Here is a 16308-nt window from a genome sequence, read left to right as displayed (position 1 = left end):
CCACGTAGGGAAACAGTTTTGAGAAACACTGCTGATTCTATTTTTCATTAAAAAAAAAAAAAAAATCATGTTTGGTTCTGCTCAGAGCTCCTCAGCCTAGAATCTGAAAGGAATGACTAAACTCCAGGGCTCGGCTGTTCAAACCTCGGTTATCGTTTAACCAGCCGTTAAATACATTTAACCCACCAGTAACTTTAACAGCACTGTTATCTTGTTGTTCAAAACTCGGTTAACTTTAACCGGGTGTTCTCTTAACGCTCCTCCGGACCTCCACTAACTTTTTACTAGTGGTTAACTCTCACCATGGCGTTCACTGGCAGCGCTGCGTTCATGATGCCAGTTCAACAAAGGAAGGATAGGGTGGACCGTGGACTTAACTTTGATATAAGTCAATGCTCTAATTTCATTTACAGTACTATGTAGTTTGTTTAGTAGTTACTGATGAACCAAAAGTATTACTTCATCATAAAGAAGTACTGTGGAGCGTCTCATAGCGGAGCAACGCAGCCTCATACAGACCGCTCCCTTCGTGGCCACGAGTAAAGAATCTCAGATTAAATGATCTCGTTCCCTCGCTTTATTAATTTGAGGGAACGATTATTTTTTCTCTACGGCCACCCCGGGGCCACGTACAGTCCACTTTCTATATCGTCCTCTCGGGTCAAAATTAAAAAAAGATGAGGCAACATGATGCCGTCGATCATCCAGCTCAGTTTTCATGTTTCCACTTTAATATCCTGGCAGCAGCGTGGGCGGAGCGGCGGGCGGAGCGGCGTCAGGGACGCTAACCACGTTGTTAACCTCACAGTTAACTTTGACAGCGACCTTAGCTAACGGGATGACTGACCATGTTTTAAACTACGCATATTTAACGGTCGGTTAGCCAACGGCGGGTTAAGGATTTAACCAGTGCTTAAAATAACCCAGGTTTGAAGAACCGGGCCCTGGTGGTCACTGAAGGTTACATCAAACCAAACTATCCAGCATTATCAAGAACAAGAACTATCTCACTGTTCAGAGTAAATAAAGACTTTCCTTTAAAGTTTGTGAAGCAACGAGTGGCTGGAAACATTTAAGGACAAATGACCACAAATGCTCAACTAAACTCAAGGATTTGACTGTGGTGTCTGAAGATGGCTGTGAGCGCGGTCAGCGAGGACGTTCTATAGCACTGTAGTTTCTATCTCCCTTCTCGGCGGGCGTTCCTCCTGTGAGTGAATCTTTTTTCTTTCTTTTTTGCGGCGAGACTCACTGCTGCCATGTGCTGTTTCTCCTTCAGCCTCTCAAGAAGATGGTTGACAGAATCCGCAAATTCCAGGTGCTTAATAATGAGATCTTCGCCATCCTCAACAAGTACCTGAAGTCCGGGGACGGGGAGAACATGCCGGTGGAACACGTGCGATGCTTCCAGCCGCCCATCCATCAGTCGCTGGCCAGCAGCTGAGCGGGCGTCGTGCCGACAACGTGGGACCAGTGTGGCGTTCCAAACACTGTTAGAATTACCAGACTACCCACAGAATTGACTCCCTCTTTCCTTGGGCAGGTCTTTAGTACCGCAGGACCATTAAATGTAAGACGTTGGGCCACTTTTTCTGTCGGTTTGTCCTTTTGTATTCACTTGTGCCTTATCAGAGGAGAATAGCTTCTTCCCCGTTGTTTGGATCAACTATTCTTTGTTTTATACGTGCAGAAAGCATGAGATCAGGGAGGGGGGGGTGACTTTTATCAGATGCATTTAAGGGTTTGCAGTGGTGTAATATTGAGGGTGAATAGTAGCCTTATTTTAAGTCGAATGACAGAAATTTTGTATTTTCTACCTTATTAAACATGCATGCAAAAGATTTTAAAGGTCCCATATTATGCAAAATTCACGTGATGTTTTTCTAACAGTAATATGTGTCTCTATAGCCTGTGTATGAGGGAAGTCTGTCTTCGCCCTCTCGCTCCACTTTTTAGCAAAATGTTTGCTCATACAGGCCGTTTGGAGTTTCCCTTGATGATGTCACGCAGGGAAATGACCACTCCCTCTCGTAGAGGAGCTCTGCCTGACTGATTTACTGAATAAGTGCATTATATGAAAAACAGTAAAGGTTACTTAGCAGGAACTAGTGTTAGCATCTTGGTAGTAACCAACCACACATTTAACCAAACTAACATTCAGACACACAATATATCTAACTCCTCATTTTGAAACGTCCTACTGCAGCCGCAGAGTCTGAACTTCTGCAGCCGCGTCTCCTTCTGGCTCACATTCTGCTTCAAACTGGTCTGGTTAAACAGCGTTTCTACGAGCCGTAGTGATAAATCCACCACAAACTAGCCCAATGGCACTGGAGAGCTGCCTCTCCTCCAGGGTTGCCAGATATGACTGTTTCCAGCCCCAAACAATGTAAAATCTGCCCACTGCAATAAAAACTCTTGAATATTAAAGAACACATAAGCACTAAACTGCCCCAAATAAAGGAAACACAAATAGGCTCCCCAGGAAGCCCAGTTGGGAGGAAATCTGCCCAACCTGGCAACACGGATCTTCTCCCAGAGTGTCCAGCAGGAGTAGACAGACACAGGATCAGGCTGTACTCAGAGCCAGAAGAGGGACTTCTAGACGGGCCAATATTCAGAACTAATGGATTTATGGAAACACACTTCATGTACAATGTTTGACCTCTGACACCTTGTGAAGTTGTTGAAAAACTGTAATATGGAACCTTTAAAGGAAATGAAAATGTAACAAAGCTCAATCTTGTGTTAAGCATTTATTCACTGTGCCTTGTGTTCGCAAATGTTTGTCATTTTAATTCAATAAATATGTAACAAATCTGTTGGTTTGTCAGTTTGTCCATGTAAAAAAACAAAAAAACACCCCAGTCCCCTAAAGAAAAGGAATTAAATCTGAATGATTCCCAACAAAGAAAAACACACCCTCAAATATCACAAAATCCAAATCATAGTGAATGTCCTATCAAATGTTACCGTCAGCAGGACCTCGTATAGAATATATATTAAACTTTATCTTTTTGATTTATAGAAAGTAAGTCAGTGCATGGATATGCTTCACATAGCAAAACATGTCTTAAAAAACATATTTACAGCGCTACAGAGGAATGAAATCAAGATCGAACTAACTGGATATGACGGGGTCATATTCAGGCACAAGTAAGGCAAATCAAAACGAGTACAATCCACTGGTCTGTCCGAGACGTCCTCCGCATCCAGCTGATTGTCTGAGAGAGCCGTGGTCGAGTCCACAGGGCGGCGAAGGATCTCCCTCAATGATCCAGCGCCGAAGTCATCGCTCCGTTCCTTCTGGAGACGCTCTCAAACGGAGAACCCATTTCCACGTCCTCCGTGGCGTCGTTGTGCAGCAGTTCGTACGTGCTGTGGGAGGCCACGCCGTTGGCGGCGGGGAAGGCGCGCTCCTCCTTCCTCATGGCCACGGCGAGCGTGGCCAGGCTCACGCTAATGTCTTTGAAGGCGTGGAGCAGGAAGATGCCCACGATGATGGTGGAGAAGCCGCTGAGGGTGCCGATCACGTCGTCGGCGCCCATGTGTTCCCACTCCTTGAAGAGGATGGCGGAGCAGGTGAGCACGGACGTGGTGAAGAACACGTAGTAGATGGGCGTCACCAGGGACGTGTTGAAGATGTCCAAGGCCTTGTTCAGGTAGTTGATCTGCGTGCTCACGCAGGCCACCAGGCTCAGCAGCAGGATCCACGCCAGCGGGTTATTCACCACGTTTTTGCCGGCAATGGCCTCCTTGATGCCGATGCCCAGTCCTTTAACGCAGGACACCGACAGCGCCCCGATCACCGAGCAGATGGTGATGTAGACCAGGATGTTGGTCTGACCGTGACGGGGACCCACCACGAATATGAAGATGAGCGCCACGATGATGACGAGGGTGGCAAATACTACAAACCCTGTTAAACAAGAAAAGAAACGAAGTTGGATATGCAAGTTTTTTTGTTTGTTTTGTTTTTTAAATAATGTTGAACCCATTCCTACCATAACTTGATGATTTGAACACAAGCCATGCAATACGAACACAATCAGGTCCATCTCTAATTGTGACAGAAATATCTGGTTTGTGATATGCTAATAAAAATAGCGTGGAATCCGAGATGCTAAAAATAAATCTCTTTGTAGTGTCTAAGATGAGCGACTACAAACCCTGTTGGAAGTGTTTTAGTGTCATTAGGTAGGGTGTTGAAAAGAATACTTCATCTGTGTGTCTGCACGGGAAGCGTTCAAGAAGCAAAGAGTACCCGAGTTATAGAAATCTTTAAAACAGAAAGACAAAATAAATAGAAAAAATGGATCCCTGGAAACCGGCTTTGGGTTTTGTCTTGAGTTAATACTAACGAGGAAACATACAGTTTAGATGTTCCAACAGCAGGTCAATTGAGATCTGAGTAAGATCCAGATTATGACCGACAGTTGGCCGACCCAGCTGATATTTATTCCACTGAGAATATTTCCCAATGTGTGCGTTTCCATGCGATTAGTTCAACTCTATATGATGGAATAATTCTGAAAAAAGGTCGATATGATTCTAGTCTTTGAAAGAAAAAAATGGCAAAGTGCTTGGAACACTGGACCTGGCAGCCTAAAAGAAGCGACTCGGCACAATGAACAAAGCCTTGCGTACCTGGATCCACCAGTTTCTTGGCCATATCCTCCAGACTGCTGATCTCCTCCTCCTGTGGAGCGTGGATCACCATGGTGGTGGAGCCCAGGATGCTCAGCAGGCAGCCCAGCTTCCCGTGCAGGTTCAGCCGCTCCGTCAGGAAGTACGACGACAGCACCGCGCTGCAACCACACGCCACAGTTCAGCCCGGCCACGACTCTTAGTGAACCAACACGCAGACGGCATGCAGAGCTAAAGTATATGAGCTCACCTGACGAGCACACTGAGCGCGCCCAGTGGGGTGACCAGCGTCGCCGGAGCGAAGGCGTACGCCGCGAAGTTGGCTGCTTCCCCAGCGCCCACTGCAAAGGGTCAGGACACGGTTAACCGCCACATGCAGGCAGAGTCAATACAGTGCGCTGGAACGGAACGCCGCCGTACTGTCTGAGGGTCACTGTGAAACTTTTCTCCAATATCATGTGACGTCCAGGAGATAGACTATAAACTGAGATAAAAGTTGATAGAAATGTGAACTTCTCTGACTGGATAAACACTGGAGGTTCTACAAAAACATGCACAGTGCAAAGGGATCAATATGTCTTTAAAAAGAACAGAGGAAAAGTTTATTTACCCCCCAAGACTTTGTTAAAACACACAAAACAATATTTTTCAGAGTTTTCCAATAATTTTGAATTCAACATTTAAGTTAAAAGATCCTGACTGGTGTCTCTCAAAATATGATGTTTCATAAGGTCACACATTTTCTGTGATAATCATGAGCTCAAAAAGAAATGCTTGCAACTTTTTTTTTTTTTAATGTATACTGCAGTGGTGGCAGAAACATGAACTTTTCAATGAGGTTTTTGAAAACTGTAACCAGAAACATATTCGTAAACGTTTGTTGCATATGCGCCGTAGATTCAAGTGACACAGTGGTCAGCAGTGTTGCCTCACACTAAGGCCCTGTTTACACGACAACGTTTCACGTGACAACACCTAATCCGATAAAAAAAAAAAAAAAAAGGAGTGTGTTTACACTGCAGCAGCGGACACAGAGACAACAATGTAGTTAGTATGCCGGGCCACTGGAGGGCGCTGTTGCTTGATTTTGTAATGAAACTACACAGATGTGTGCAGAGAACAAAACACTGTAAACGTGAAGAAAATGGAGAGAACCTGACATCCGTATGGACTGATGACACATCGGATGATATCAGGGAGAGTCTCAACTATTAAACTACTGATCTGGACCATAAAACTAGAATATGGACCGTGGGTCGTACCACTACGGGTCGTACCACTACGGGTCGTACCACTATGGGTCGGCCATGTTTGTTTACAACTGGATGAGCAGGAGGGAGGGGGAGAGATGAGCAGTATCAGGCTCTGTAGCCTCCATCAGTCTCTGCAGGAGGGATTTGCGCCGTGAAAGAATCTTTCCACCTTGGGAGCCGGATTAAAAACTTTGCTGATACAGTGCATCCGCAAACTGGTGCCGTGTAAACGGACCCCCCCAAAAGTGAAGAAAGTTTTGCGGATACACTGGAATTCCTTGTCATATAAACGGGGCCTAAGAATGTTCCTACGTCAACAATGGCGTTCTGTGAGGAGCTCCTGTGTTCGCCATGTGTCTGTGAGGCTTTCCTCAGTCGTCTGGCTTCTTCACACAACCTAAAGACCTGGCTGTCTCTGAGCGTCCTGCTTCATTACTGTCCTGCGTCTCTGTCTCTCTCTCTGTGTCCGTGCTTTGACGAGACTGAAAACCAGGTTTCATCCTGCCCTTTGTCTGGTGTTGGCTGAGCTGGACGGCAACACGTCTGAACGATGAATCAATAGTGTAGATTACAAACAACTGCCCCCAACGTGGTTCACTGGTCACCTCAGAAACAAAGCCCAGAGGACAGGGCATGGTGCAAAACCAAATCACCAGGAAGACTCGTGTGTTATCCAAAATGCCAAAGTGAAGTCAACACCTTCATTCTGTGGGAAAGAAGCTGCACTAAGTTGACCTGCAGGCGAGGCGTGAGAGGAAGAGGGATTTGCTGCACACACAAAGAAACTACATGCCGGATGTCCATTGAAGAAATAGTTTAACCCTTCGGCCTCTGAATTCACCGTGTCCACCTGTCTTTTTAAGATTTTGAAAAACTTGATATGCATAAATGTGATATAATACATGTGCTCTACATGGCTAGCTTCATCAATCCTATTTAACAAATAATCAAAGTGTCTTAAAGTGATGTTCAGGGTATCATGTCTCATCTTGCAAGAAAACTTCATTTACAGGAATTCTCTCTAAGTTTCAAGCCATGTCAGCTTGGTGCATCAGGCAGCAGCCATTTCTAATCTCAGAGTTGTAACTATGCTTTTACGTTGTGAACCTAAATTCCATACTTGTTGTGCTCACTGCTCAATTTGACATGCTTCCTGCTGGACAGGACAAACTAGATACCGGATTCACAAGATTGGCCAATCTCGGGCCGAGTGGTTGCCTGGCGAAGTTCACAACACGAAGGAACTGGGTCATGACTGCAGTTTCCTTCCTTTTGCTTTTCTTACATTTCAGTTTTACAGTCATTCTAGATTGCAAACAACAACACCCGTTGTTCCCGACCTTGTCAGAGTGGTTTCTATGTGAAAGCTGCGGATGAATTCCAAATGTGTGAGTGTATTGTCACTTACTTGATAACAAGCCAGCCCACCACAGCCATTCCTTCAGATATGCATGGCCACCCTGACCTGGAGAACAAGAACAATAAAAGGTATTGTCTTCCACGTTACGCCACTTATTTGAATAAAACTTGCATGTAAGCAAAATCTCAGTTGTGCAACAGCAGCCTGAGTGGCGGCTGAACGTCAGGTTAGCGACATTCCACTTGAGCTGAAGCTTGAGTAAAGCTATAAGTTAATGACTACCATGTTACAGAAGTGTGTTGATGACTAATACAAACATAAACACACACCCCGAGTGTGTTACTGGTGGAACCAGACGAGAGCGAAATGCAAGGGGAAGATAGCCACTGGATCCAGCTGAACACTGGCAGTCGGCTGCTGCACAACTGGAGGAGGGAGTCAAGTCGAACAATGTGTCCCTTGACGTGACTTGTGACAAACATCAGAGTCCCGGAGAGAGAAAACAGTCGTCACCTGCCCTCATGGAGCCTTTCCTGGCCAGCCGGAGGAGTCCCTTCTTCTTTAGGATGAAGCTGCCTCCGATGAAGATGCTGGAGCTGATAGCCAGCCCCAGACCGATGTAGAAATCGTACTTCCCCCGGTCCTGACCCATAGTGAGGCTGGATGCGTTGCTGCGCTCTGTCACATTTACGACCAGGCAGTGCAGATGCTGACCGAGGCTGCAGTTGTGGGCAGCCCAGACCCCTGGAAGCACAGGGAGAGAACAAGTCACAACGTGAAGCCGTCACCGCCGTCACCAGCCCAGCCGGGACCTACCGAGCTCACATGAGACATTACAAACTGGGAAACCATGATGTGACAAGTTGGAGGAGTCCATGAGGAGCAGCAGCCTCTGGAACGACCAAACCTCTCTGATCGCATACAAACAATAAGCCTGAAGGAGCCGTCGTTGCAAAGAAAACCGGTTGTTTCGGGCGTTGCACGCAGTCGCATCCAAGCCTTGTGAAACTCTGTGGCTCCTGCTATGTAAATACGCTTGATTCAAGACTCAGGAATTCAGGAAGTCGCTCGCCAGCGGAGGCGCACGGTGCACCGGGCACGGTGCGCACAGCCGGAGCTAGCCGCCGCTCGGGCTGCTTTCCGCGGTGTGCTGCCAGCATTTACCGGGCTGTTTTTCTGAAAATACTCCTGTCAGGACGTAACTCCCAACAGCAGCGGCCACCGCGGCTCCGCTGCGTGGCACCCGGGCAAAATGTACTCGGACTGAACCGCGTGTCGCGGGCTCCCCCGCTAGCCGCGTTAGCTTCCCGGGATGGGCTAACCGAGTGGCGGCGCGCACAGTACCTGCTGTCCGGCGGACGGTTCCCTCCGAGCCGGACGCTCAGCGCAGTGGCGGCGGTTGGTGGTTAGCTAGCAGCGAGTCCGCTCGGTGGCTCCGCCGATGACCGTCGCATTTCCGCCTCGCGCTCCCCGCTCAGCCCGCCGCTCCGCTCCGACCTTCTGCCCGACGACCGCCTCCTGCCGCTGCCGCTGCCGCTCCCGCCGCGCTCTTCTTCTGCTTATCACCAGAGGGGCGGCCGCTGCTGCTCGCTGTGCCCTCCGCAGGCTGGACCGCTGAACCGCACGGGCATCACAGGGCGCCTCCGCAGCAACCCGACACTGCAGCCCCGAACCGAGCGAGCCGGGAGCGCGAGGAACAGCCGCGATAAAACAACGTCAACAGCACGACGTCACAGCGGAGGGAGGGAACAGCGTAACAGCACGATGTACAGAGGGGGGTGGGAAACAAACCAGTCATAAACAGCAGGGAACATGTTTAAAAAGGTAAACAAAACATATCCAAAAAGTAGTTCTGTTAATAAAAAAAAGAACAAATCAGAAAATCATCAATCAAACTTATATAAAAACTCAAAATTCTGAGAAGAAAAAAGCTGATTTCTGAGTTAAATCTCACAATTCTGGCAAAATATTCCAAGTTCTGGATAAAACTTGAATTCTTAATGTAATTTCGTGTTTTCTTGTTCTTTTTTAAAGGAAAGAAGTCAAATGTCATTGAAAAAGTCTGAACTCCAACTTTAAAAAAAGTCAGAATTATGATTTTGATCTTGTAATTCCAAGGAAAGAACTCAGTCTTGGAAATAAGTCAGAATTGGGACTTTATTCTTAAAATTCTGAGTAAAAACTCAGAGTTCCGACTTCCATCCATCCATCCATTTTCTCCCGCTTATCCGTTTCCGGGTCGCGGGGGTAGCAGTCTGAGCACTGTCACCCAGATCACATTGCACCGATTAAGTTCCAACTTAAATTACACAATTCTAAGCAGCAGTCAGAATTGTCATTTTAATCTGAAAAAAAATCTGAATCAAAACAAAAATTCCAAATATTTAAAACTTTACTTCAAACGGAATAGAAAAAATTCAGAATTCTTTGAATAAAATCATAATTCTGATTCTTTAATGTAGTAATTCTTAGAAGTCAGATCTTAAAGATCAATTTATATAATTTCTTAGAAAAAATATATAGATATAATCTATATCTAGGCATTGCTAACTGCTATATTTCACAGAGGTGGGTTTATGATGTTAGACGACAACACAGGAACACAAACAAAATCTGTTTTGAGGTGGTGCCCCCTTGATTCTGGTTTGAACAAAGAGTCAAACTCAGCCACTTTTAAACTGAAGATTTTCAGGCAAGTTTCAACTGAGGTCCAACACCAATATACATGTTTCATGAAGTAAAAATGTCATTTCCCAGTGATGGCTCCTTTAACTGTGTTGCGATGAAATATTAAATGTAATTTTTTCTCTAAAACTTTCATTAGAAATAACTTGTTTTGATAGGTTTTCTAGTGAAACTATTCTTGTTGACAGTTTGATCTCAGTGGGTTGCACCAGAAAAGTGACAGTATAATAATCTTTAAATAAAGTCCAGTTGTTTGTTTCCCCCTTGTTTCAGTGCAAAGAAGAACAAATGAAAAATGAAGCTGAAAAGTTTAATTGTACAAAGAAAAATATGTAGTTTAATTTCAGTGTGTATGCACTGTACTGGCCTAAAACTAGCCATAGACTGTCGGCGGAGACAAAACAATGTTTTTTAGGTAGAATAACAGATTTTAATTTTTGGGATAATAAAACAGTAAAACAACAAAGGAAATCATTAGTAGCTGCAAGTCTGAAAAAGTTTATCTTTTATTAGTAAAACCAGGTCATACATAATCACAATGCACTAATAGTGCATAATGTCTTAGTTAAAGTAATCCCTGATGGCCACGGTCAAAATTGCACAACATCCATATTCAATATATTAATATAAAATGAGGTGGTTATAATAAAAAAGCATTAATATTTGGAATCCGTTTTACAAATCTTCCTTTTGGACAAAGTGCTCGTTCCTCACCAACACTCAGACTCCACAACACAAGTCCAGCTCAACAGACCACTTCTGAAGTTACCCTGAATAATTCACAGGCACGCTGAATAAGTCACAGTGTAAGTGATCCAATGGTGAGACAATATGGCATTGAGAGGATCAACAAACATGCAAGAGTAGGTTCTTCTTTGTCAATTATTACAAATGGATTAAAAAATAAGTATATATTTTTTTAAATCAAAAAATTCACTGTTAGTCCCTTGGTCATGCTGAAGTGTTAGAAAGGCTTAGATTAAAAGATAGTTCCTATAATAATTACAAACGTAACCACAAGTGTTCAGTAAATAAATTCAGGAATGATTAGGAATAAAAAATAATAATAATTACGATACACAATCAGGTGTATTGTAAGTTCGTACCATAGAACTCTTGTACTTCTCAGGTACGTTCACATTAAAGACTTCATGAAACAACATCCAAGCGGTTTTTGACTCCAGTATACAGATTCCATGTTTAATATTTGATTTCTATTTGCAATCACGTTCACACAGCCTGTTTGAGTTGATATCTAAAGCAAACGCTGCTGTTGGTCCGTGTAAACAGTCGTCAAGCGCAGGTGCATTTTTAAAGGACGCAGAATTAGGGAAGGGGATGAGAAAAAGAGTGAGGTGGATGATAAAATTAACCATAACACAGCTAATATTATTTCATGGAGTCTTTAAGATGAATTTTTAATAAATATACTGAGTCAGTTAAAGTAGAGGTAGTAAAATGAAAATCAAAGAAATGAGTCCGTTGTAAAAAAAAAAAAAGGAAAAAAAGAAAGAAAGCTTTGTTTCACCAAATAATGTACAAGTTTTCTCAGATCAGTCTGTTTTCGGTCGTTCTTCCTTCTGCTTCCAGGTAATCAAAGCCTCCTGAGAAATGCGCAGCAGCACAACCCCGACACACACCGTGGTCAGAGCGCACAGCATGGCGAGGCTGTCCGTCACCGTCAGCAGAGTCCACTCCTTAAAAAGAAGCGCCGAGGCCAGGATGACGGTGGCGGTGAACGTCACGTAGTAAATGGCCTCGAACACGTTGGAGCTGAAGCACTGGAGAGCCTTCGTGATGAAGAAGAACTGAGTGAGGATGCTGACGGCCAGCGCGCCCAGCAGGCCCAGGAACAGGGCCAAGGCCCTGCCGCTCGCCGGGCCGCCCTCGCCGAACACCTCCGGGGCAACCAGGCCCAGTCCTTTGCTGCTGGGAACCGTGAAGTTTCCCAGGAGGGAGCAGATGGCGACGTACACCATGATGTTTGACCTTCCGTGAGCCGGAGCGACCCACACAATGAGAGTGACCAGCAGCAAGACCACCAGGAGGGCGTAGCCTACAAACACTGAGGGAGGAGAGAGAGAGAGAGAGAGAGAGAGAGAGAGAGAGAGAGAGAGAGAGAGAGAGAGAGAGAGAGAGAGAGAGACATTCATTTATGATGGACTATTCCTCGACCATCACACTAGATCTAATTGTTCCATCCATCCATTCAATCTTTATATCCATTTTATCAGAGTTTGGCTTATGAAAGGCACACAGAAATGTCACAACACACCCACAACTACAGCCAATTTATACTCAAACGTCAAGCATGAATTTCTTGTGGGAGCATCTGGAGAAAACAGGCACAGGGAGAACATGCAGGCTCCAGACAGGAAGTCTCCCAGAAAGCTTCGGACATGAAGGGAGTGTTACTCACCACACAACTGCGTCACTCTGAAAGACATTTTTATATATGGAGAATAATTTGTATATACCCAATAATATTACAACTCTAAGGTCTTCAGAGTGGCTGCTTATTTGTGTTTTTTTGGATCTTTTAATACTCCAACTCTGTCATAATGGGGAGTAAACATTGGCTAAAAAAGTGTATCTGTAATTATATCGTATTGGCCCTTTGTGCTGCGTCTCAGTTCACTATAGTTCGCCCATGTAGTTAGGAAGCTATAAAGTCAGCTGCATTTCTACTGTGTCACTTCATCTCTGGGTTCGATTTTAAGTTATGATGACAGAACTTGTTTATTACTTTTATGTGGGGCTAATCTGTTAGACGGTTAATGTATTAATGGGAATGGGCTCGAGATTAGGCAAGCTGACTGGTCTGAATTCCCAGTTGCACAAAGGAGCCAAAACTGTCTGTTCCAGGCTTTTCCTGACTGACCACCTTCCTGTGAAGCCTGATTTGTTTGATTGCTGTTGACACAAGCGTCTCCATCTTGACGAGCCCTGCCGTGCTCAGACGACCAAATAAAGAAATCTGCCACGAGTTGATGTCAGCTTGTGCAAACCTGCAGGAGAAGGGTCAGTCAGATTTGTTTCCCGCCATGATATGTAAAAACACCCAGGACGCGTTTGGTGTGTGTGTGTGTGTGTGTGTGTGTGTGTGTGTGTGTGTGTGTGTGTGTGTGTGTGTGTGGCACACATATGCAAAAATATCAGAATGCAGGAAGCAATCAAAAAACGGAAGTAAGAAAACAGAAAAGATGACATTATTGTCTTACAATGCTGACTGTGCGGTGCAGCTTTTCTCTTGGTAAAATCCCACATTGCCATCACATTTTAACATCAACCTGCTTTTCACACAAGGAAGAGTAGAATTGCCAATATACCAAAAAAATATGGTCTTTTTGAAAAAAATATTAGTGTTTTGTACGTTCAATTCTAGCAGGACAAGATATAAATAAAAATTCCCCTTAATGTTGTAAATTAAGATAAACTGTAATAACAGGAGGAAGTTATATTAATAATGACAACAGGATATACTCCTCAACAGTGAACAGGAACTACTTCTTCTTCCGCTGGTTGATTAAACACAATTTGAATGTTATACTTCTTGATCCAGGTCACTGTCACAGGACAAACAAAGAGACAACAGTCACAATAACAGCTTGGAGCAAATTTCTAGTCATCAATCAACCTCACATGCATGTTTTCAGAAGGCTGGAGGAAACGCATACAGGCACAGGGACAATATGCAAACTCCGCATATAGATGCAAACCTGCTCACCACCACAGCACAATGAGGCTATAAGTCAAAAGCGAAACACCACCTGGGTCCAGCAGCCGCTCCTCCAGCTCCAGCCGGGACGTGGCCTGTGCTTTAGGAGCGTGAATGATGAGGACGACCGAGCCACAGCAGCACAGCACACAGCCCAGCTTCCCCAGGACATTCAAATGTTCCTCCAGGATCCATGAAGCGAGCACGGCCCTGTAACACACCAAAACCACACCCTATGAGAAGCTGGAGCACAGCACGGTGCAGTCTAAGCGTGGTGTGGTGACTTGAGATCATGAAACTTTCAGGTACATCTATATTTTACCCAGGAGAGGCGAGCGTATTCTCCGTTAGTAAAACAGATTAAAGCAGGGACTCACAAGGTTTTTTCTTGAGGGATCAAAATGTTTGCCATTGTACAGCCCTGTGACAACTTCACAAGGTGTCAGAGGTCAAACGTTGTGTTCAAAGTCTATTTCCCTAAATCCAGCCTTGGTCCTGAATAGTCTGAAAGTCCCTCTAGTGGCTCTACTGAGAGCAGACTGATTCTGTCTGTCCACTCCTGCTCCGCGACACTCTGGGAGAGGATCACTGTTACCAGATTTGGTGGGTTTCTGCCCAACTGGGCTTCTTTGGGAGTCTATTTGTGTTTCATTTTTTCTGTTCATTTAGTGCAGTTGTGTGTTTATGACGTGTCCTTTATTACTCATACAATAGTTTTACAGTTTTAACATGAGTTTTTACAGAGATTGAACTTTGAGCTGGTTTTTACTGAGGTGGGCAGGTTTTACATTGTGTTTGGGCTGGAAACAGTCACTCAGATCTGGCAACCCTGGAGGAGACGCAGCTTTCCGATACGATGCCTCATGTTTACAGTGGATTTATTGCTTTAGCTCATAGAAACGCTGTTTTTCAACCAGACCAGTTTGAAGCAGAATCTGACCCAGAAGGAGACGCTCCTGAAGAAGTTCAGACTCTGCGACTGCAGCCGGACGTTTCAGAATGATGAATCAGAATTATTGTGTCTGAATGTTTCTTAGTTTGGTCGAATGTGTTGTTAGTTACTACCAAGCAGCTAACGCTAGCTCCTGCTACCTGTAACGGTAACTGTTATGGTTTTTCATATTACACTGAATATATTCAGCAGTCATTGTAAGTTTTCATCTACCTGTGTGTGTGTGTGTGGGGGGGGGGGGGGGGGGGGGGGGATTTCCCTGCATGATGTCATGAAGGGAAAATCAGAATGGTCTGTATGAGCACACATTTGATTAAAAAGTATGAAGTTAATGAATATGGCAATGTAAAGCATTTTGAGTGCCATATAAAACCCATGCACTATTATTATTATTATTATTATTATTATTATTATTAAAAACAAGCGGAGCAAGCGAGTGAGGGAGATGACAGACTTTCTCCACCTCGGAGGCCTCATACACAGGCTCTGGGGGCACATATTGCTGTTAGAAAACCATTACACAGTGAATTTTGTATAATATGGGCCCTTTAAAATCAAGAGGGCAATCTCTGGATTGATGAGCATCAATCAATGGGAGAAATGAAACATGGTGAGGTTTTCTGTCTCAGACCTAAAAACTCTTGCTCTTGTTGTTGTTGAGGACTTTTCTCAGTCCAGGACTGAGACTCACCCAAACAGCACCCCAAGAGCACCCAGGGGCGTCACTATCACAGCCGGGGCCACGTTGTACGCCAGGAAATTCCCGATTTGACCTGCGATCACTGAGCAGAGCCACAGAAGGAGACAGTCTGAGCTTCAGCAATGATCAACACCCGGAGTCTGCAGGTGGCTGTACTTACTGCACAGGGTGCCGCTCCACCACACCCCGTCCGACAGGTACGAGCCTCCTGCGGGACAACGCGGGAAGAAAACACCGCTCTTTATGCCACTTTTCACACCTCTGCTCTCGTGTGTGTTCACGCGTGTCGTTCTTCCGCCTACCCCTGCAGCGCGAGCGCAGAATCCCCTTCTTCTGAAGCACGAATGTCGATCCATTGATGAAGCTGGATACCACCGCTACCGCGACCCCCGCGGTCTGCGTCGGAACGCTTCGGAGCCCCGACTCTTCATCCATTACGAGGACCGCTAGCTATCTAATAAAAAAAACAAGTTGACACTTTTTTTTCCCAAGAGTCGACACACAGCGCCGCCTTTCGATAGAAAATGAGCAAACGCCTCATGGAGTGCTGCTGCGCCTTTAGCGCGGCCGCCATATTGGAAGGGTCATCCGTTCTCTCAATTCATTCACTTCGATACGAGAAGGATGTTTCTCTGCAATTAAAACAATCGTAACTCACCCAGTGTTCAACACAGATATGATTTTTTTAAACAGCAGACGTGCTGCCATGTGCCATGATGCGTTTGCACATTAAAGGTGTTATTTTTCATACTAAAATACTTTGTTAAACTTTGTAAAATAGTTATTTTTGAGAGGTTTTAGCTCCAAATATTATTTAGTGGAGAGAGTAAGACATTGTGTGAGATGACAGTAATAGATCATTACACAGTCAACAATTAGGATTATCATTTATTGAACTATACTAATAAATGTATTATATATGAGGGTTTAATACAAATATGAATAGCTATCATACATAACTAATACTAGCATACTTTTTGATTTCAAAAATAT

General features: G+C 44.7%; 2 protein-coding genes across 5 annotated transcripts in view; one reads left to right on the top strand and one right to left on the bottom strand.

The window, feature by feature from the left end:
- The window catches only part of cyfip1 (cytoplasmic FMR1 interacting protein 1), a 35763-nt gene extending 32942 nt beyond the window's left edge, over positions 1-2821 (top strand). For both annotated transcript variants that reach the window (XM_080473475.1, XM_080473474.1), the window contains exon 31: positions 1280-2821. In XM_080473475.1, coding sequence (XP_080329601.1) covers positions 1280-1444 — 165 coding nt within the window. In that variant the 3' untranslated portion in view covers positions 1445-2821. The remainder of the gene's footprint in view (positions 1-1279) is intronic.
- On the bottom strand, positions 2744-15750 carry LOC308115754 (magnesium transporter NIPA2-like; the record flags this gene model as incomplete). 3 transcript variants are annotated; one of them, XM_080473478.1, is made up of 9 exons in its annotated part: positions 2744-3919; positions 4648-4808; positions 4898-4988; positions 7309-7365; positions 7774-8004; positions 13716-13873; positions 15307-15397; positions 15476-15523; positions 15618-15750. In XM_080473478.1, 9 exons carry the CDS (start codon positions 15748-15750, stop codon positions 3270-3272), a joined length of 1620 nt encoding a protein of 539 aa, XP_080329604.1. In that variant the 3' UTR covers positions 2744-3269. The 3 variants fall into 3 exon arrangements, with proteins under 3 accessions (XP_080329604.1, XP_080329603.1, XP_080329602.1); XM_080473477.1 differs by lacking the exons at positions 13716-13873; positions 15307-15397; positions 15476-15523; positions 15618-15750 and adding an exon at positions 8605-8992; XM_080473476.1 differs by lacking the exons at positions 13716-13873; positions 15307-15397; positions 15476-15523; positions 15618-15750 and adding an exon at positions 8077-8194.
- Between the last annotated feature and the right edge of the window lie 558 nt (positions 15751-16308).

This window comes from Lipophrys pholis (genome assembly GCF_963383615.2).
Source record: "Lipophrys pholis genome assembly, chromosome: 10".
Lineage (NCBI taxonomy): Eukaryota > Metazoa > Chordata > Actinopteri > Blenniiformes > Blenniidae > Lipophrys > Lipophrys pholis.
Note: the sequence above shows the minus strand (reverse complement) of the source record. Positions and strands in the feature narration are given on the sequence as shown.